This window comes from Erinaceus europaeus, chromosome 4 (genome assembly GCF_950295315.1).
Source record: "Erinaceus europaeus chromosome 4, mEriEur2.1, whole genome shotgun sequence".
NCBI lineage: Eukaryota > Metazoa > Chordata > Mammalia > Eulipotyphla > Erinaceidae > Erinaceus > Erinaceus europaeus.
Window position 1 is genome coordinate 129266509 of NC_080165.1, and position 19784 is coordinate 129286292.

General features: G+C 38.8%; 1 protein-coding gene across 4 annotated transcripts in view; it reads right to left on the minus strand.

Annotated features, from left to right (window-relative positions):
* Window positions 1-5357: 5357 nt before the first annotated feature.
* PKIB (cAMP-dependent protein kinase inhibitor beta) overlaps window positions 5358-19784 on the minus strand; it is a 130448-nt gene continuing 116021 nt past the window's right edge. For all 4 annotated transcript variants that reach the window (XM_060190529.1, XM_016187339.2, XM_007521299.3 and 1 more), the window contains 2 exons: window positions 14087-14263; window positions 5358-6121 (listed from right to left, as the gene is read on the minus strand). In XM_060190529.1, the coding sequence (XP_060046512.1) occupies window positions 6054-6121; window positions 14087-14255 (237 nt within the window). In that variant the 5' untranslated portion in view covers window positions 14256-14263 and the 3' untranslated portion in view covers window positions 5358-6053. The remainder of the gene's footprint in view (window positions 6122-14086; window positions 14264-19784) is intronic.

Here is a 19784-nt window from a genome sequence, read left to right on the forward strand (position 1 = left end):
TGGTGCTTAATAATCACCAGTCACTAAAAGTATGACTATATTAATAGTAATTATTATTCCTATTGATGAATGCTCAGTAAGAAATCCACCTGAGACTTTTAACAGGTGGTAACAATGCACAACCCTTTGTTCTCTGTTTTAGTCAATTCAAAGTTCTAAGACTTGCCCTTAATGAAATCTTTTTTAAAAAATGTTCATCCTGGGAGTCGGGCTGTAGCACAGCGGGTTAAGCGCAGGTGGTGCTAAGCTCAAGGACCGGCGTCAGGATCCCGGTTCGAGCCCCCGGCTCCCCACCTGCAGGCAGGTCCCTTCACAGGCGGTGAAGCAGGTCTGCAGGTGTCTGTCTTTCTCTCCCCCTCTCTGTCTTCCCCTCCTCTCTCCATTTCTCTCTGTCCTATCCAACAACGACAACAACAATAATAACTACAACAATAAAACAACAAGGGCAACAAAAGGGAATAAATAAATAAATAAATTTTTATTAAAAAAAAGTTCATCCTATTAATCAGTTCTAGCTTTAGCTAGGAAGGTGTTGCTTGTTGATTACAAGGAAATTCTACTATATTAAATAATACAGAGAACAACAGATCCATCTTAAAGTCTCTAATACCATTTATGCTCAGACAACTACTCTTCTTCCTCCTACTACTAATTTTGTCTGTGTATTAGGCACTTTTCTTCCTAATTTGTCAAAATTCCCCAAAGATTAATAGATATAACAGTCTACCATTTTGCACTATATATATGTGCTTAAGACAATGAGTCCTAAAATAAAATTCCAGAAGGTACTGGACGGAGACTTCCTGGTATATAACCATAGAGGAAGTCAGGGTTGGGAATTGAAGAATTGGGTGAAACTTAACCCTGGCAGTTGAAGTGTGAGCCAGAGAGCCTCTGGGACTTAGAACCACACTCCCTTCCAGATGGTCATTTCAGGGGGGAGATGGGAGCCTCGGTTCTTGTGGTGGGAAGAGTAAAAGCAGAGAAATTCTGTGCTGAACATCTGGCACCACCCACTTCCTCCGGTGGCTGGAAGAAAGAGGGAGGAAAAGTCATTAGATTCTATAAAATCAGTCTCTGCCTACTAGTCTTCCCCACCCCCAACTCAAGGAATGTAAGAACCACCATAATTAGGAAGATGAAGGTAACTCGTTGGAGTAACAAAGATATTCTGCTTCCGTAAGGTTAGTACTAAGTTTTTCTTTCTTTTCTTCCTTTTCTTCTTCCTTTTCTTCTTCTTTCCTCCTCCTCCTCCTTCTTCTTAACTTATTTATTATTATTATTTTTACATTCGACAGTAAATACAATAGTTTATCTTTTACTCCTCTTACTTCTCCTTCTTCCAAAAAGCTAGCTTATAGAGCTTCGAATACTCCTGTGTAGTAAGTAGCAGCAAGACCTATTTAAAATACTTCGTCCCAACTAAGAAAAAATACTTGCGTGGGCCAGGTGGTGGCGCACCTGATTAAGCCAGTACCCGTTCAAAGATTCCGGTTTGAGCCCACCTGGGAGGGGAGAGTGACTTTACCAGTGGTGAAGCAGGTCTGCAAGTGTTTATCTTTCTCTCTCTACATATCTTCCCTTCCCCCTTCAATTTCTCTGTCCAGTTCAAAAAAAATAAATAAATGAAAATAAATGGTCACAAGAGATTCATTGTACAGGCACCAAGCCCCAGAGATAACCCTGGCCAAAAAAGAGAGAGAGCGAGAGCGAGAGAAATACTTGCTGTGACAAAATAACACAGACTCTCCAGAAAAGACTTTAAAACTTGGTAAATGAAATGCAACAACCTTCTACTGATTTCTCATTTATCTTTGAATTTCTTATCAGCAAGATATAAACAAATCATTTTATTTGAAAATACTGGGGAGAAAAACCCTGATAACTTGTGAATATAAAAGACATACATATGTATGTAATGGGACAACTGTGTATGTGCTGCAATGAGTAAGTGACTTAACAAACACATTTTAGGATTTTATGTCATTACCAGCAATAGTGAGAAGGTACACCATTTCATTTCTGGTCTTCCAAATGAGAAAGAAATTCCATATAATATTAAGACCCAATAGCTCTGTTATTTCCCACATTTTTCACAGAGAACAAACTACTAACTCAGATGCTAACTCAGAATTCTATTTTGTTGCAGAAACTGTCATAAAATGCTAATGAGATGACTCATTATTGAAAAGTAATATTTATAACCCATCAAGAAGCTGATTAGCATACCCCAATTAGCATTACTGTGTTAATATCATGACTTGCCATTTTCTACCAAAGTGTTTTCTCACATCACCAAGAATTGAGGATATCTGTGAAATGCACAGTTAGCCAAATTGAGCATTCCAGCAGCCCATGACCTCTACTACCAAAGAATAACTGAAAAACGTATCTAAAATGAAAATAGTGATAGTTAATACTCACTGAAAGATTAAACCTTAGGCTTAAGTCAAGTGCCTTACACATATTATCTCATCTGCTACTTCCACTCAGCCTATAAAGTATACATTATTAGCTGTTAATACTATCTCACAGAGAATAAAAATTCAGACTAAGAGAGAGGGTGTGCATTGTCTGAAATAACAAATAGTGAGTAATAGAGTTATAATTCAAATCTGGGTCATATGAATCCCAAATCCACATGTTCAAAAGTTTTACTGGACTCTATTTTGGCAATGCTGGCACAGTGACTAGATAGTTCTTTATTTTTAGACAGTTTGCCTCAAGGACTGCAGGGTGTTAGCTACTTAGCAGCATCTTCTGCCCACTAGTTGACAGCAGTGTTTTCCTCTTTTGCTCTCTTCCTTTGTTGCAGCCCCCCCCCAAAAAAAAGGCTCCATACATAACTGAATGCCCCAACATCCATTCATGCTCAAAACACTACAAAAAATGAGAATAGATGAGAAATTCCTCAAGATAGTGGAGTCCATATATAGCAAACCTACAGCCAACATCATACTCAATGGACAGAAGCTGAAAGCATTCCCCCTCAGATCGGGGACTAGACAGGACTGTCCACTATCATCATTACTCTTCAATGTAGTATTGAAAGTTCTTACCATAGGAATCAGGCAAGAGAAAGAAATCAAAGGGATACAGATTGGAAGGGAAGAAGTCAAGCTCTCACTAGTTGCAGATGACATGATAGGATACATAGAAAAACCTGAAGAATCCAGCAGAAAACTATTGGAAGTTATTAGGCAATATAGCAAGGTGTCAGGCTACAAAATCAATGTACAAAAATCAGTGGCATTTCTTTATGCAAACACTGAATCTGAAGAAGATATCCAGAAATCACTCCCATTCACTGTTGCAGCAAAATCAATAAAATACCTAGGAATAAAGCTGACCAAAGAAGTGAAAAACCTGTATACTGAAAACTGTGAGTCACTACTCAAGGAAATAGAAACTGATACCAAGAAATGGAAAGATGTGCTCATGGATTGGAAAAACATCATCAAAATGAATATTCTCCCTAGAGCCATATACAAATTTAACACAATACCCATCAAAGTTCCACCAAGCTTCTTTAAAAGAATAGAACATAAACTGCAATCATTTATCTGGAACCAGAAAACACCTAGAATTGCCAAAACATAACTGAATGCCCTGGGAACTTAAAAGCACCCTTTTGCACTAAGCTCATTTTCTAGTAGTTATATAATAACATGAACTTAAGTAATTCGGAAATCTACTTTTCATGACTACAATGAACTTTACTGAAATTAAATGAATGCTACATTTAAAGTAGTATTTTAATTATATGGAAAAATGTGTATATTTGGGAAACTAATAAAACTACCAGTAGTTTGAAATGTACCCTGTTGGGAGTCGGGCGGTAGCGCAGTGGGTTAGGCGCAGGTGGCGCAAAGCACAAGGACCGGAGGAAGGATCCCGGTTCAAGCCCCCGGCTCCCCACCTGCAGGGAAGTCGCTTCACAGGTGGTGAAGCAGGTCTGCAGGTGTCTGTCTTTCACTCCCCCTCTCTGTCTTCCCCTCCTCTCTCCATTTCTCTCTGTCCTATCCAACAACGATGACATCAATAATAACTACAACAATAAAACAACAAGGACAACAAAAGGGAATAAATAAATAAATATTAAAAAAAAGAAATTATTGAAATGTACCCTTTTGGCAGATACTAGGTATAGAAGTAAACCCTGCCAATGAAATAATAAGCAGGATGATATTTATATTGCAAAGACTATTAATTTCCTCCCCCAAATGCTTATGTTGCTGTTTCACTTGACAGACTTTTTTTTTTTTTTTTTTGCCTCCAGGGTTATCACTGGGGCTCAGTGCTGGCACTATGAATCCACTGCTCTTGATGGTCATTTTTTTCTTTTATTCCTCTTCTTTCTTTCTTTCTCTCCCTCTTTCCTTCCTTCCTCCTTTCTTTCTTTCTTTCTTTCTTTCTTTCTTTCTTTCTTTCTTTCTTTCTTTCTTTCTTCTTTTGGATAAGATACAGAGATACTGAGAGAGGAAGGGCCGGGGTGGTGGTGCTCCTGGTTGAGTGCACATGTTACAATGCGGAGTTCAAACCCTGGGCCCCCACCTGCAGGAGGAAAGCTTCATGAGTGGTGAAGCAGGGCTGCAGGGGTCTCTCTCTGTCTTCCTCCCTCTCTATCTCTCCCTCCCCTCAATTTCTGGCTGTTTCTATCCAAAAGCAAATCAAGATAAAAAATTTTGAAAAAAGAGAAAGTTAAAAAAAGACATTGAGAGAGGACAGGGAGAGAGAAAGGGAGAGAGAAAGACACCTGAAAACCTGCTTCACCACTTATGAAGTGAACCCCCCCAGCAGGGGGCTTGAACCTGGATCCTTATATAGGTCCTTGTGCTTAGTACTATGTGCACTGAACCCGGTGCTCCATTGTGCAACCCCCCACTTGATATTCTTTAAAAGAAAAAAATGAAAGATACTTAGCTATGTAACACATTTCTTTAACAATGAAGAAGTTTATTTAATTAACTGTGTACAAGAATGGACTGTATCACTATATCACATAAAATATAACAGCATGCATATATATGTGAAAATAAATTGGTTTCCCACATTTTGAAAACTCAGAATTCATTATTTTTCTAAAATCAAATAAATCAAAACTTACTAAAGTTTTAGTTTCATTTTTGTTCTTTTAAAAGGTATATATATATAACTATTTACTATATTGAGTGCCTACAGTTATGCTATGTACTTTAGGGAAGCTATGAATTAAGGTCTGCATTCCTGAGAAAATTACTTTAGAAACGAATCAAATGCACAAAGCCTTAAGAGTAAAAAATACAGTATCAAGCAACAGGTAAAGTATTTGTGAACAATTCAAGTTAAAATAAAACATGTACACACACATACCAAAGTTGAGGAAGAGTGAAATTCATTTAATAGCATGGTTCATGTTAACAGTTAGTCACAGATTTTTGCATTTTAAAAGTTCACATGAAAAATCACAGTATGCATAGACTTGAATCAAATTTATGAAACAAAAATCATCCTTAGAGATGTTTATGTTATCAGTCATTAATAATTTTCTACATCTTTTTTAGAGTTGGAAAAAATGTTGACGCATTTTGGTTAAAAACAAGCACACTTCCCTATGTTTTGTGACTGTTATTCGATCTAACAACAAAAAATGATTTCCTAAAAATTCCATAAAGTTTTAAAGTAATGATGTTTCGTACAATTTTTTTTTCTAAAAACATTGTATCCATTACCATAGAAACGGAATTAAAAAAAAAATCCGGTAAAGTAAATTCACAAGAGAAGAGTAGGTTTTGTTGGATTTATAGATAATGACATACATTTAAGTGACCATACCTTTTTCTAGAATTTTTCTTTAGTGCAATTTGGAAGCAATCTGTCTGTTTAATAACCTACATTAGATATCATGGTTGCAATCCAAGTGAGTAGCATCACAACAGAATTATCTAATATACACGTGTTGCTTAGGGCTGCAGTGTTAGCACAGTTACTACCAGATCAAATATTTCAGGAAAGGAGAGCCACCAAGTCTTTTGATATGCAGAAATTCAGCACTTTTGATAAGTTATGATCCTTCACTTTTCTTCATTTGGGGGCTTTTCCAGTTTATCCTGTGTTGTTCCTGCACCTTTCTCCTTTGCATCTAAAAAATAAACATGTTTATTCATATATAGAGCACACTGAAATATATTTTAACATTTATTCATTTATTCCCTTTTGTTGCCCTTTTTTTTCAAATAGTTGTAGTTCTTATTGTTGTCATCATTGGTGGATAGGACAGAGAGAAATGGAGAGAGGAAAAGAAGACAGAGAGGGGGAGAGAAAGACAGACACCTGCAGACCTGCTTCACTGCTTGTGAAGTGACTCCCCTTGCAGGTGGGGAGCTGGGGGTTCGCACCGGGATCCTTACCAGGTCCTTGTGCTTTGTGCCACCTGCGCTTAACCCACTGCACTACCATTGACTCTCCTGAAATATATTTTATATATTGGAATAAAAATTGCTTTTCATTGCCCTAGGAATTTTTCACTTGGCTAGGACATACTCTGCCCTCTATACAGATAGGGAAACCACACACACACACACACACACACACACACACACACATATAGGTGGGATTTGGAACTTTTCTTCTAGTTACTTCTCTTCACTGTTCTACAATATTATTATGGGGCAGGTAGTCTTTTAAGGTATCACTATAATCTGTATTTACATACAGGTCCACTTCTGTACAAATTGACTAAGTGACTTGTGCAAAATCCCAGTCCGTAAATAACACAGTCACAATTTGGACTCAGGACGACTTACTCTATAGTTCCTATCTTTCAGCCTTCCTCATTTTCTTCCCAGCTTCCTCACACTCTTTTGCTACTAGATGATTGTCTCACTTTCTAATTCACAATGAAAAAAGGCATCAGATAAGACCACCCCGTCTTTCAAACATCAAACTTCTAAAACCGCTAGTCTTTTACTTATGTATCATTTCTGCCCTCCCTTGTATTATGAAGGAAGATGTGTTCCTCGGGACTAGTAAGTTGGAGGCCAATACAAAATGAAACTGTAGCACCCTGTGTTTAAAAACAACATGGAGTATTTTAAGACAGCAGCAGTAGAGAATGAAACTAAGAGCAAGTATTTTCTGAACACAGACCCTGAGCAATATCTCCGGTCCCAAAGCGCATTGGCTTTGGTGCTGGCATGGCCGGGACTACCTTCTTGATCAGGACTCCATCCACTTATGTTTCATTTGGAAACTGATTCGAATGGTCATTCTCCCCTCCATTTTACCTAACCCTTGTTCTGGTTGTTTCATTTTCTCAAATCCCTATAATCATCGAAATGGTTAGTCAAGGGATTTTTTTTTTTTTCCAATTGCAATGCTTCCATTTACTACCTTTTATCTTTTAAAGTGTACCATATTTAGTTATCTATAATTCACCACAAAGCTTCTAAGTCTCTACGACTCCAAATGTATTCATATCAAAATTATTAATGGAGCCTTTGACAATGAAGCTGGTAGTTTCTATTCATTCTTCAACTTTTTACCCATTAGGTACTAAACACTGTACTGTTCTTCGGTTTCTGTTAATCAAATATATTTTTAAGAAGGGTTTTTTAAAAAAAATTATTTATTTCCTTTTGTTGCCCTTTTTTATTGTTGTAGTTATTGTTGTTATTGATGTTGTCGTTGTTGGATAGGACAGAGAGAAATGGAGGGATCAGGGGAAGACAGAGAAGGGGAGAGGAAGATAGAAACCTGCAGACCTGCTTCACTGCTTGTGAAGTGACTCCCCTGTAGGCAGCGAGGCTCGAACCAGCTGACTCTCAACTCCCAATAAAAATATTTTTTTAAATATTTGATTAAGGGAGTCGGGTGGTAGTACAGTGGATTAAGTGCAGGTGGCGCAAAGCACAAGGACCTGTGTAAGGATCCTGGTTTGAGCCCCCAGCTCCCCTGGCTCCCCACCTGCACGGGAGTCACTTCACAAGTGGTGAAGCAGGTCTGCAGGTATCTATCTTTCTCTCCTCCTCTCTGTCTTCCTTTCCTCTCTCCATTTCTCTCTGTCCTGTCCAACAACGACGACATCAATAACAACAATAACTACAACAATAAAAAAGGGCAACAAAAGGGAATAAATAAATAAATATTTTATTATCTATATTTATTGGATAGAGACAGCCAGAAATCAAGAGGGAAGGGGGAGATAGAGAGGGAGAGAGACACCTACAACACTGCTTTACCACCTGCAAAGCTTTCCCCCTGTAGGTGGGGACAGGGCACTTGAACCTGGGTCTTTGAGCATCATAACATGTACTTGTCAACCACGTGTGCCACCACCTGGCCCCTTTATCAAATACTGATTATTGAATACTTTCTAAATACAAGACAGTGAAAATATGCATTCTGCGTTAGGAGATATTTGGTGAGAAATATAAAGAATAAACTAAGTAAAATGCGTCCTATCTGAGAAGTACTAAGTGCTAAGACGGGACTTAAAATTGCATTGCTCAAGGAGTAGAAGCAGCCTAAATGTCCACCAGCAGATTAGTGAATAAAGAAATTATGGGGGAGGGGCTTAAGTGGTGGCGCAGTGGGTTAAGCACACATAGTATGAAGTGAAAGGACTCACGCAAGGATCTGGGTTCGAGCCCCTGGTTCCTTACCTGCAGGGGGGTCATTTCACAAGTGGTGAAGCAAGTCTACATGTGTCTATCTTTCTCTTTCCCTCTCTATATTCCCCTCCTCTCTCTATTTCTCTCTATCCAAGGCAATAAAATGGAAAAAAATGGCTACCAGGAGCAGTGGATTTGTAGTACAGGCACTGAGCCCCGGCAATAACCCTGAAAACAAATAAATAAATAAATAAGAAAGAAAGAAAGAAAGAAAGAGAGAAAAAAATGAAGGAAGGAAGGAAGGGGTTTATGGGGCACATTCAATGAAATATTACTTTGTGATTAATAAGATTATATAATATCCACTGGGACAAAGGACAGAACTGGTGGTATTCTATCAGCAAGGGTATGGTGTAATGCAGCAAAGTGAAGGATTCTGGAAGAGGGGCTGGTGTAGGTATCCAGTGTTTGATGATGGAGAAAGACTTGGATGAGTGATGGGAGTAGTGGGCAGAACCATAGCATGGAGGAGATGAGATGTTATACCTATGTATTGACAATATTCCTGTAAACCATGATTCCTCAATAAAATGTTAAAAGTAAAGACATTTTTTAAAAGAGAGAAATGACAAAATCTTGTCACTTGCAAAATCATGACTGGAACTAGGTGAGGCCATGCCAAGTGCAGTAAGTCAGCAGAAGAAAGATGGATACCATATGGTTCTACTCATATATGGAACATAAAGATCTGAGTAAGGAAACAAAGTCAATTAAAAATTGACCAGAGACAATGTCATTGCTTCTTTTCACCCTCACCAGAGTTATCACTGGGGATTTCAGCTTCTGCATGACTATTCTACCACTTTGTGTGGACATATTTTTTTCTTGTAGAGTCAGAGACAGAGACAGAGATAGAGTGACACCTGCAGCACTATTCCACAGCTCATGAAGCACCCTCCATGTGGGGACAAGGAATTAAACCTGGGTCTTGGTTGATCCAACTGGATAGATGATATCACTCTCTGCTGGGAATACTGTGAGAACCAGGTTGGGCGCGGTGAGGCTTTTCCCATTGAAAAATGGGGAACTGAGGAAACGAATCTCCCTGTTAGACTCCCTCTTGCTAAGGTTGAGCTGGGGAGAAGTACAGGCCTCAGTTTTTTGCTTCCCTGTCAGCTACTCCCTGTCTCCAGAAACCCTGTATCTTTCTGACTTCAGGGGCTCTGCATTCCTTAAAACACTAAGCCAGCTCTGCATTCCTTGATACAATGGCCTGCTCTCTTATTATCTATGTATCAATGTTCTGCTTTGTCTAACAGATAACTTAAGCTCTCCTCCCTGTTTCCCCAACCATTCTGCTAATTTGATATATTATTTTCCTACCCTCAAGACCCTCCCTGCCTGTAGGGTATTAATTCTACCAGTTAAACCCCTCAAAACAGTTGCTAAGGAAGTTTCTACCTTTCCCAGCCCCCTTTTACCTTTCTATGCCCCTTTCCTAACCATGTATGTTATTGTCAAGCCACTTCCATTTCCGACTTGCGACTTCCATTTTCTTGCCTCAAAGAGTGTGTGCACTCGGACGGGGATCCTGACACCGGCCCTTGCACTTTGCGCCATGTGCACTTAACTTGTTGTGCTACTGCTTAACTCTGGGGCACTCGAATGAATAAAGATTTGAACCGCCTTGCCACCACCAACTCAGTTACTGGGTCATCTCTCTCATGTCACTAGCCTGACAACTATCTACCCTGATGCTCTAGCTTTCCTTCATTTGTATTTTGTATTATTTGTATTCATATCCTCCATATTCAATTCACCCTCAAGTCCTTTTGACTCTATAAAACATAAGTCACCTACCTCCCCTATCTGTATCTATTCTCACTCCTTATTTTACTCCTTATCTTTCCCTGGACAACTCTAATGGTGTTCATGGGTAAAGACTAACAAAAGCATTCTTTTTTTTTTTTTTTTTTTTTTTTCCTCCAGGGTTATTGCTGGGCTCGGTGCCTGCACCATGAATCCACCGCTCCTGGAGGCCATTTTTCCCCCTTTTTGTTGCCCTAGTTGTTGCAGCCTCGTTGCAGTTATTATTGCCATTCTTGACGTTGCTTTGTTGTTGGATAGGACAGAGAGAAATGGAGAGAGGAGGGGAAGACAGAGAGAGAGGGGAGAGAAAGATAGACACCTGCAGACCTGCTTCACCGCCGGTGAAGCGACTCCCCTGTAGGTGGGGAGCCGGGGGCTCGAACCGGGATCCTTACCCGGTCCCTGCGCTTTGCGCCACGTGCGCTTAACCCACTGCGCCACCGCCCGACTCCCTAACAAAAGCATTCTAAGGACAATTTTGACTGAAGACTAATTTTCTAATTCTATTACCCTGGAAGCCAGGTTGAGATGGACTGTCTGTTTGGTTGCTATGATTATAGTAAAAGTTGTCTAAATGGTAAAATAACCTGTACTGAAGCCACATGTGAACAATAAATACCATGTGGGAAATGACAGTATAAGGCTTTCCTGAATGGGATGGCTTATAACTGTGTGTCTCTTTCAGGAATCTAGGAAGAAGTGTCAGAGGACTTGTTATGAAGGATAAGCTCTACAGGACAAGGAGCCTATTGCTCTCATTGATGAAGATTGGATACTTTTTTAAAAAAAATATTTTTAAGAGAGAGAGAGAGAGAGATCTGCAGCCCTACTTCACCACTAATGAAGCCTCATTGGGGGGCTTAAACCTGGTTCCTTGCATATGGTCTATTCAACCAGGTGCATCACCACCTGGCCACCAGATCAGGTATTCTTTACACTTAAATCTTCAGGAGTGGTAGATTAATGATGTCAAAGAGATTAACACCCAGAATGACTATCTGGATTGCTGCCAGTACTCATATAGAAGATTTCAAGGTGTTTCCTATCTCCTCTGCTGTGTTTTTTTTTTTTCTTTCTCCTTTTTATTTTTTTTTTTACCAGAGGCACTGCTCAGCTCTAGTTTATGGTCATTCAGAGAATTGAACCTGGGACTTTGGAATCTGAAGCATGAGAGTCTCTTTGCATAATCATTATGCTATCTACCCCAGCTCTCTGCTGTGTTTTATAAACCTGTATAATTCTTTTTTTTAAAGTTTTTTAAAAATATTTTATTTTATTTATTTCCTTTTGTTGCCCTTGTTGTTTTATTGTTGTAGTTATTATTGTTGTTGTCGTCATTGTTGGATAGGACAGAGAGAAATGGAGAGAGGAGGGGAAGACAGAGAGGAGGAGAGAAAGATAGACACCTGTAGACCTGCTTCACCGCCTGTGAAGCGACTCTCCTGCAGGTGGGGAGCCAGGGTTCGAACCGGGATCCTTATGCCGGTCCTTGTGCTTTGCGCCATCTGCGCTTAACCCGCTGCGCTACAGCCCGACTCCCTATAAACCTGTATAATTCTGAACAAACTGGCCAAATGTAGCCATATATATCTGAAAGCTTAACTCAGTCTCAATCAGTGTGCAAACAGTGGTTATGCCATCAATTCAAGTGTTTTCATTACAGCTTTCTTAAAATCCATTTTCTATATAACTTAAATTTAGTATTCCTCCCTAATGGAAATCACATTTGGAATAAAAATTCTATTTATGAACTCATTCAGTTTTCTAAAGCTCTCTAAATATAGCTCTTACTTTTATGTCCCACACCATCTTGTATCACTCTCTTCCTCATTTACTTCCCTCAGCCACAGTGACCAGATTTGATGTTTTTAACCACATCCCCTTTGTTCTACTCTAGTAATTGTTTTTACTAGTTGCTTCTTCTGCCCTTCTTACCTCTTATCTTCTTATGCCTAACTTATTATTTTATTATTCAAAATATATCCTTGCTATGCTGATTTCAGTTACGGCTTCCCTCATATATCAAATGTAAACTAGTCAGCCATCCAGTAACACTACATCAGTTCCCTCATAAAGCACACAATTGTTGACTTGTAAGTTTCTTTACTGATAACCTAATCTCCCCATAGAGATATAATATCTAAAATAGCAAAAGTTAATGTTTGTGTCAGTCAGTAGCTTTCCGAATACTAGATGTCACAATGGTAACGGGTACTAAGTTGCAAGATCGGCCAAATGAAGAAGTAGTAATGGTGGGAGTTGACATTTACAGTTTCCTAGGCTCCCTGTCTCTGTCATATTTTGATGATCCATTATAAGTATGATTTTCTTTCTTACCATAGTTACATATTTATAAAGGACAGATTATGAACTGGGTAAATTTGATACATGCTCATATTATCAGGATGCAAGACCTTTGAGATCCTAGATCCTTCTTACCTAAAAATATCAGCAAACACTGGAAGACAGAGGAGGACCTAGTGGTGTTTGAATTATAATGTGGAAAACTGAGAAATGTTACTCATGTACAGACTATTGTATTTTCTTTTACTATTGACTTTAAGCCATTAATTCTCCAGTAAATAAATTTTAAAAAAGAAAAGAAAAAGCAAGAGAATAATAAACATTTAAAAAAAAAGAATATCAGCAAAGATGCAGCTAGATTCGAGGGAACCTGCAGGGATTTCTCAGAATTTGTTATTTTTTCTAATGAACTAGAATATAAGAAACAGGAAATGCATGCAGAATACTACAGTGAAGCAGATGCTTCCAAAGTGATCTGTCAGTTTGTAGTAGAAGAAAAAGCATCAACTTCTTTTGAGTTCTGCTCAATATACCTATAAACTCTTTGGAAGAAGAGGCCATATTTGTTTACCTTTAACAGTCTCAACTACTCTATGCATTCAGTGAATGAATCTTTACATACCTTAAGACTGATAGATGAAATTGTCTGCTTATGAAGATGTTGAAAAACTACTTAGCTTTATTTTTTTAATATTTATTTATTCCCTTTTGTTGTCCTTGTTGTTTTATTATTGTAGTTATTATCGATGTCATCGTTGTTGGATAGGACAGAGAGAAATGGAAAGAGGAGAGGAAGACAGAGAGGGGGAGAGAAAGATAGACACCTGCAGACCTGCTTCACCACCTGTGAAGCAACTCCCCTGCTGGTGGAGAGCCGGGGGCTTGAACCGGGATCCTTATGCCAGTCCTTGGGCTTTGTGCCATCTGAGCTTAACCCGCTGCGCTACTGCCCAACTCCCTAGCTTTATTTTTAATTAATTAACTAATTAATTTTTTTTTTTTTTTACCAGAGCACTGCTCAGCTCTGGTTTTATGGTGGTGTGGGGGATTGAACCTGGGACTTCGGAGCCTCAGGCATGAAAAACTCTTTGCATAACCATTATGCTAGCTTGAAATAAGAACTTTAGTCACAAATAAGAAAAATAAATACTTTAAACTTAAGTTAAAAGTAAGTCTGTTGCAAAGGAAAGGAGTGATTGAGGGAAATGCTACATTTGTTTTTCATTCGATACTAGGTAGACTTTTTTGTTTTCAGATCCTAAAGACTATTTTAAGGGTAATATATTAAGTGCTGCAAAATTTAAGAGGATTTTGAATGTTACCTTCTGTCAAGGAGAGGGCCTCCAATTTGGGAGGCAATGCTGAAGTTTCAGCAGTCACAGCTATACCCTGGACCTCTGGTACAGCATTGCGGCGACCTGTCCTTGCTGAATAGGCAAAATTGGTGATCACAGACTCCACATCAGTCATTTTTGGTGAATCTGTCCTCATAGCAACATCTACAAAAGAATGTGCATATGAATTAGAAGACTGACCCATCTATTCTGAGGTAAATGTTCACAACAGTGATAAAAGTTAGAGCTCAATCCGAAACCCAATGGGCTTGAACACCTAATCATTGATCACAACCTACATCTATGACTGCTATTACAGTACTGGGGCTTCTTATTTCACATCTGCACATTCACTGAATAGAGCAGGAAGTTCTCTCAATGTGAGCCAGAGTGCTATAAATAACCCCATGAGTCTATGAGCTACTTGGATGCATTAGGGAGCAGTAATCTGTTGTTTTTTGTTCAGCTTTTCTATGGATGGATAAGCCAAACTAAAGCTTGGAAGGAAATGAAAACTGACTTGTTTGGCCACTCCCGAAGAGAGGGCCTGCCAGTATTTGCTTGTGGTGCTTGTTCAGGCTGAAACCAAATCACTGTAATTTATAGGGGCCAAACAAAATGCACTATTTTCCTACTCTTTGTAAATAAGAAAATCAGCTTTTATCTCAAAGGCTGTGTATTTTAGTCTCAGGCCTAATTTTCTATAGCTTCCTGTTTTTATTTGGAGCAATAAGACCTGTTTTGTCTTTTCTCATCTTCAGGTAGACAGGGTAATTACTAGTGTGTTCCGAAGCAATCTTTATCTTCCTAGCAGTTGTCTCTCTCTGAAATAATTCTTAGGAGTTCATTCACTATACAGAAAAACCTATAAGGAAAAGGGTTGACTGGATACAGGTCGTGCACATGACACATTATATGGCAATTTAAAAGGATGCATCAAATACAGTTAAGATTTCCCTATGGAGAGGGGTCTATGATACATTGTAAAATAAAATTTAGTAAGTAATATACATAACAGTAAGGGAAATGGATGAAAATGTGATCTCAAACTTTGTAAAAAGAATGAAAACACTAGTTGGAAATGTTAAGTGACAAGAAAAATTGTAAACATTTTGGTACCTTCTTGTACAAAGTAATATATAAGGGTGGATATGCATTACCCCTGAAAGAGAATTGAAATATATTTACATATATTTTATGAATACACAGGACACTTCATCATAGAAATTCTGTAAAGATGTAACATTTTGGCAAGTTAACAAAAACTAACATATCTTTAAATGAATGTCATTCCTCCTAAAAGCCTATTTGTCTATTGTTATTGTTATTGCCCTAGACAATATTTGTGTGACTAAAAATAATTGCTGTTTTCTAGGCTGGGAGTATAGATCAACCTGCCAGTGCCCATGATCAGCAGAGAAGCAATTACAGAAGGCAGACCTTCCACCTTCTGTACCCCATAGTGATCCTGGGCCCATGCCCCCAGAGGATAAACAATAGGAAAGGTTCCAGTGGAGGGGATGGGAATACAGAGCTCTGATGGTGGAAATTATGTGAAATTGTACCCCTCATCCTATGGTCTTGTCGATCACTATTAAATCAATAATAAAAAATACAAAAAAAAGAGAGAATCTGGGTTCAAGCCCCAGGCTCCCACCTGCAAGGGAGAAGCTTCCCAGAGGCAAAGCAGGCCTACAGGTATCTTTCTCTCTTCTTCTCTATCCCCCCATCTCTCTCAATTTCTCACTGTCCTATCCATTAAAATGGGGAAAAAAATGGCCACCAGGAAAAAAAAATGCCATTTTCAAATGTTTTGTGACATTTACATAATCTATAAAAGATGAAGCACAAGTAAGACAAACAAAGAGATACTGGCTCTCAAGGCTTAAATTTCTGAGTTTAAAAAGCTAATTATGATCATATTTGTGTACCAACTTGGTGGCCTCAATACAAGTTCTTCCTCTTTCCTTTCTACAGAATTAGAAGAGGAATTGAGATGAGTTCTGCTTTGTGAACTGCAGTGGTTTGCAGGAGCTGGAACAATTTGGAAATTTAAGACTTTCACAGGCTTGCTTATGTGCCCATGACAAGATTATGCAATTTACATCAGCAGAGACACACTTCCATCTCTACTAAAAATACACAACATTAACAAATGACTACTACAGTGTGTGTACACACACACAGTGCAGTATTCTTTCAATCTTCAAGCTATTAAAAATGCAACACCAGGACAACAGAAGAAGGGCAAGATGTTTAAGGTTAATGGAGCACTGAAAAACCTACTGGACTCAAAAGAGCCTGCTGGCAGCGTGTTTCTCTATTGTAGTATATACACATTTTGAGTTTTCTTGCTGCATATCTAAAGTCACAGTGCAGTATTACATTAATAAAAATTAAGTATTAGGAAGGTGATGTGGAGGTCAGGCAGTGGCACACATAGTAGTAATCACAAGGACCTGTGTAAGGGCCCGGGTTTGAGTCTCCCAGTTCCCCACCTGCAGAGGGATGCTTCACAAGTGGCAAAGCAGGTCTTCAGATGTCTATCTTTCTCCCTCTCTAACTCCTTTTCCCCTGTCAATCTCTTTCTGTCCTATCAAATAAAATGGAAAAAAAAGGAGGGGGGTAGGGAATGCAATGTTAAATATAATGACTTTAGTTAACACTAATGTATGATTTGTATGAAAGTTAAGTTTTAATTCTTTAGTACTGGGAGGTAGCTTGACCATAGAGAATACATGTTACCCTGCATGAGATCTAAGTTTGAATCACTGACCACCACATGGGAGTACCATACAGGGACAAGCTTCATGAGCAATGGAATAGTGCTGTGGTGCTTTTCCTTCTCCCTACCTATTTCTCACCTTCCATCAATAATAATAAAAAAAAGTCAACCAGGAACAGTGGAATCATGCAGGTGCTGAGTCCAATGATAACCCTGGCAGCAGGAAAAAAGAAAGGAAGAAAGGAAGAAGAGTAATTTCAAAAAATTCTCACCACAGTGGGATATCTTTTTTTGCATTTACGTGATATGATAACTATGGACTAAATTAACTGTCCCAATTATTTAACTCTATATAAAGAAGTTATACCATTAAGCTTTATACTACAAACTTAACAAGTGATGTGTGAAACAAAGAAAAGGGCAATGTGTTAGCTTACTGGGTAGAATATAAGCATGCCTTCCATGGTGAGGCCTTCGGTTCAAGGCCCAGTACCACATGGAAATACTACAGATAGTACTGAGGAAATTCCATGAATATTAGAGCATTTCTCTCTCTCTCTGATTCTCTCTCTTCTCCCCTAATGATGAAAAGATTGTACATGTGCAAGAGCCTCAATTCACTCCCTAGTATGCATTTTAAAAATATAGAAAAACAGGGAGTTGGGCGGTAGAGCAGTGGGTTAAACACACGTGGCACAAAGCGCAAGGACCGGCGTAAGGATCCCAATTCAAGCCCCGGCTCCCCACCTGAAGTGGGAGTTGCTTCACAGGTAGTGAAGCAGGTCTGCAGGTGTCTATCTTTCTCTCCCCTTCTCTGTCTTTCCCTCATCTCTCCATTTTTCTCTGTCCTATACAACAATGATGACATCAATAACTACAACAATAAAAAAGGGCAACAGAAAGGAATAAATATTTTTTAAAAATATATAGAAAAACAACCAATTTTTAAATGGCCATAATCTCAGAGTATGTATGATCATAGACTTTAGTTTACTTTAAATTCTGACTCTAGAAAAATACAAATTGAAAAGACTATGTTATTGTATACAAACTTATATACAAATAGAAATCTTTGCATCTTTTTTTTTTCTCCCAATGAAGAGAGTCTATCATCTTAGTTGCTACTCATTCTTTTCTCAAGTTCTTCCACTTAAAATAAATGGTGGTGGTGGTGGCACACCGGGTTAAGTGCACATAGTAAGAAGCAGGGATCCTGGTTGAGCCCCCCCCCAGCTCCCCACTTGCAGGGTGGTTGCTTTGAAAGTGGTGAAGCAGGTCTGCAGGTGTCTATCTTTCTCTCTCCCTCTCTGTTTTCTCCTCTCCCTCTCAATTTCTCTCTGTAATATAAAAAAAAATTGAAAAAAAATGGCTGCAAGAGCAGTTCATTTATAGTGCTAGTACTGAGCCCAGTGATAACCCTGGAGGCAAAGAATAAAGGAGGTGTGTGCCTCCTTTTCTAATCTCTGAATCCATATCATTCAACCTACCTCCCACTGTGAATCCACTGTTCACCATGCATGCAAGACTTGAAGTAAACTTATTACCCTTAGATTAGTTCTTTAGGGGATATGGGTCAGGTTATCTAGAAAGCACTTAAGGAACAACAACAATAAAAAGAACAAACAAGCATTTTGGAAAGTCAATGCTTTTCCAGGCCAGAAGAAAGAAAGAAATATACTGGTCTTAGCTTATAGCAAAATGCCTTCCCTTTCTGTCCTTGTTTCTTAAGTTCTACCTACAATGGACCATGTGTTGGGTATTACACCCCAGCAAAGACTTCTGAGGAAGGAGGGTAAGGAGAAGGTGGAGTAGGCAGGCATTGGAGTCCTGGGTTATGAGGGTAAAAAAAAAAAAAAAAAAGACTTAAACTGAGGTTGAGAGTATTTGCAGACACTGATCATGGGAAGGTGAGAAATCATACCCACATGTCAGCAACTTTACTTTAATCCTTTGCCCCCCTACTCAGCAATAAAATAATTAATAGGAAAATAATCCTAAAAGTCTAGACTCTCACTTTAAGAGAAAGAGAACAGAGAGAGAACCAGAGTACTGTTCCAGCCTATGTAGTGCTACAGATGGTACCTGGGGTCTCATACATGCAAGTCCCTAAGCTACTAGCTACTTCCCTACCTGCAATACCAGATGTTTGTTGTTGTTTTATGCTTACAGATTATTGTTCTGTATGGTTATGATTTTGTTTAGGGACATACAACCCTTTTCCAAAGAAGGTGAAAGAATAATTGTTGCCTATGAATTCTAAAATTTCTTTGAGAAGGAGAGAGTGGGAGGAGAGAGAGAGAGACCCAGACTATAGCATTACTGGTCTTTGGTGTTATGCAGTGCTGGGAACTGAACCTTGAACCTCTTGCTTATTGAGTCCTATGGGCTAATGCTTTATTAATTCTCCGATTTTAATTACACCCTTTACGTGTTGACACAGTTTTTTTTAATTTATTTATTTTAATGAGAGAGGTACAGAAAGATGATAGATGATAGAGACAGGTATACAGACAGATGATAGATAGACCAACCTACCAGAACGCTGCTAAGCTCTGGCTTACAGTGGTGCTAGGGACTGAATTTGGGGTATTTGAGCCTCAGGCATGGAAGACTTTTTGCATAACCACTATGTTATCTCCCTTGATCCAGATACACACACTTTTTTTTTTAATAGTAGGTTTGTGGAGGGAAATTTTAAAAAATATTTTATGTATTTGTTTATTTATTTATTTATTCATGAGAGAGATAGGAGGAGAGAAAGAACCAGACATCACATGTGCTACCAGGGATCAAACTCAGGACCTCATGGTTGAGAATCCAATGCTTTATCCACTGCTACACCTCCCAGACCACAGGAAATTTTAAAAATTATCTTTATTTATTTATTGGATAGAGACAGCCAGAAATTGAGGAGGAGGAGGGAAGCTAGAAAGGGAAAGACACAGAGAGACACCTGCAGAC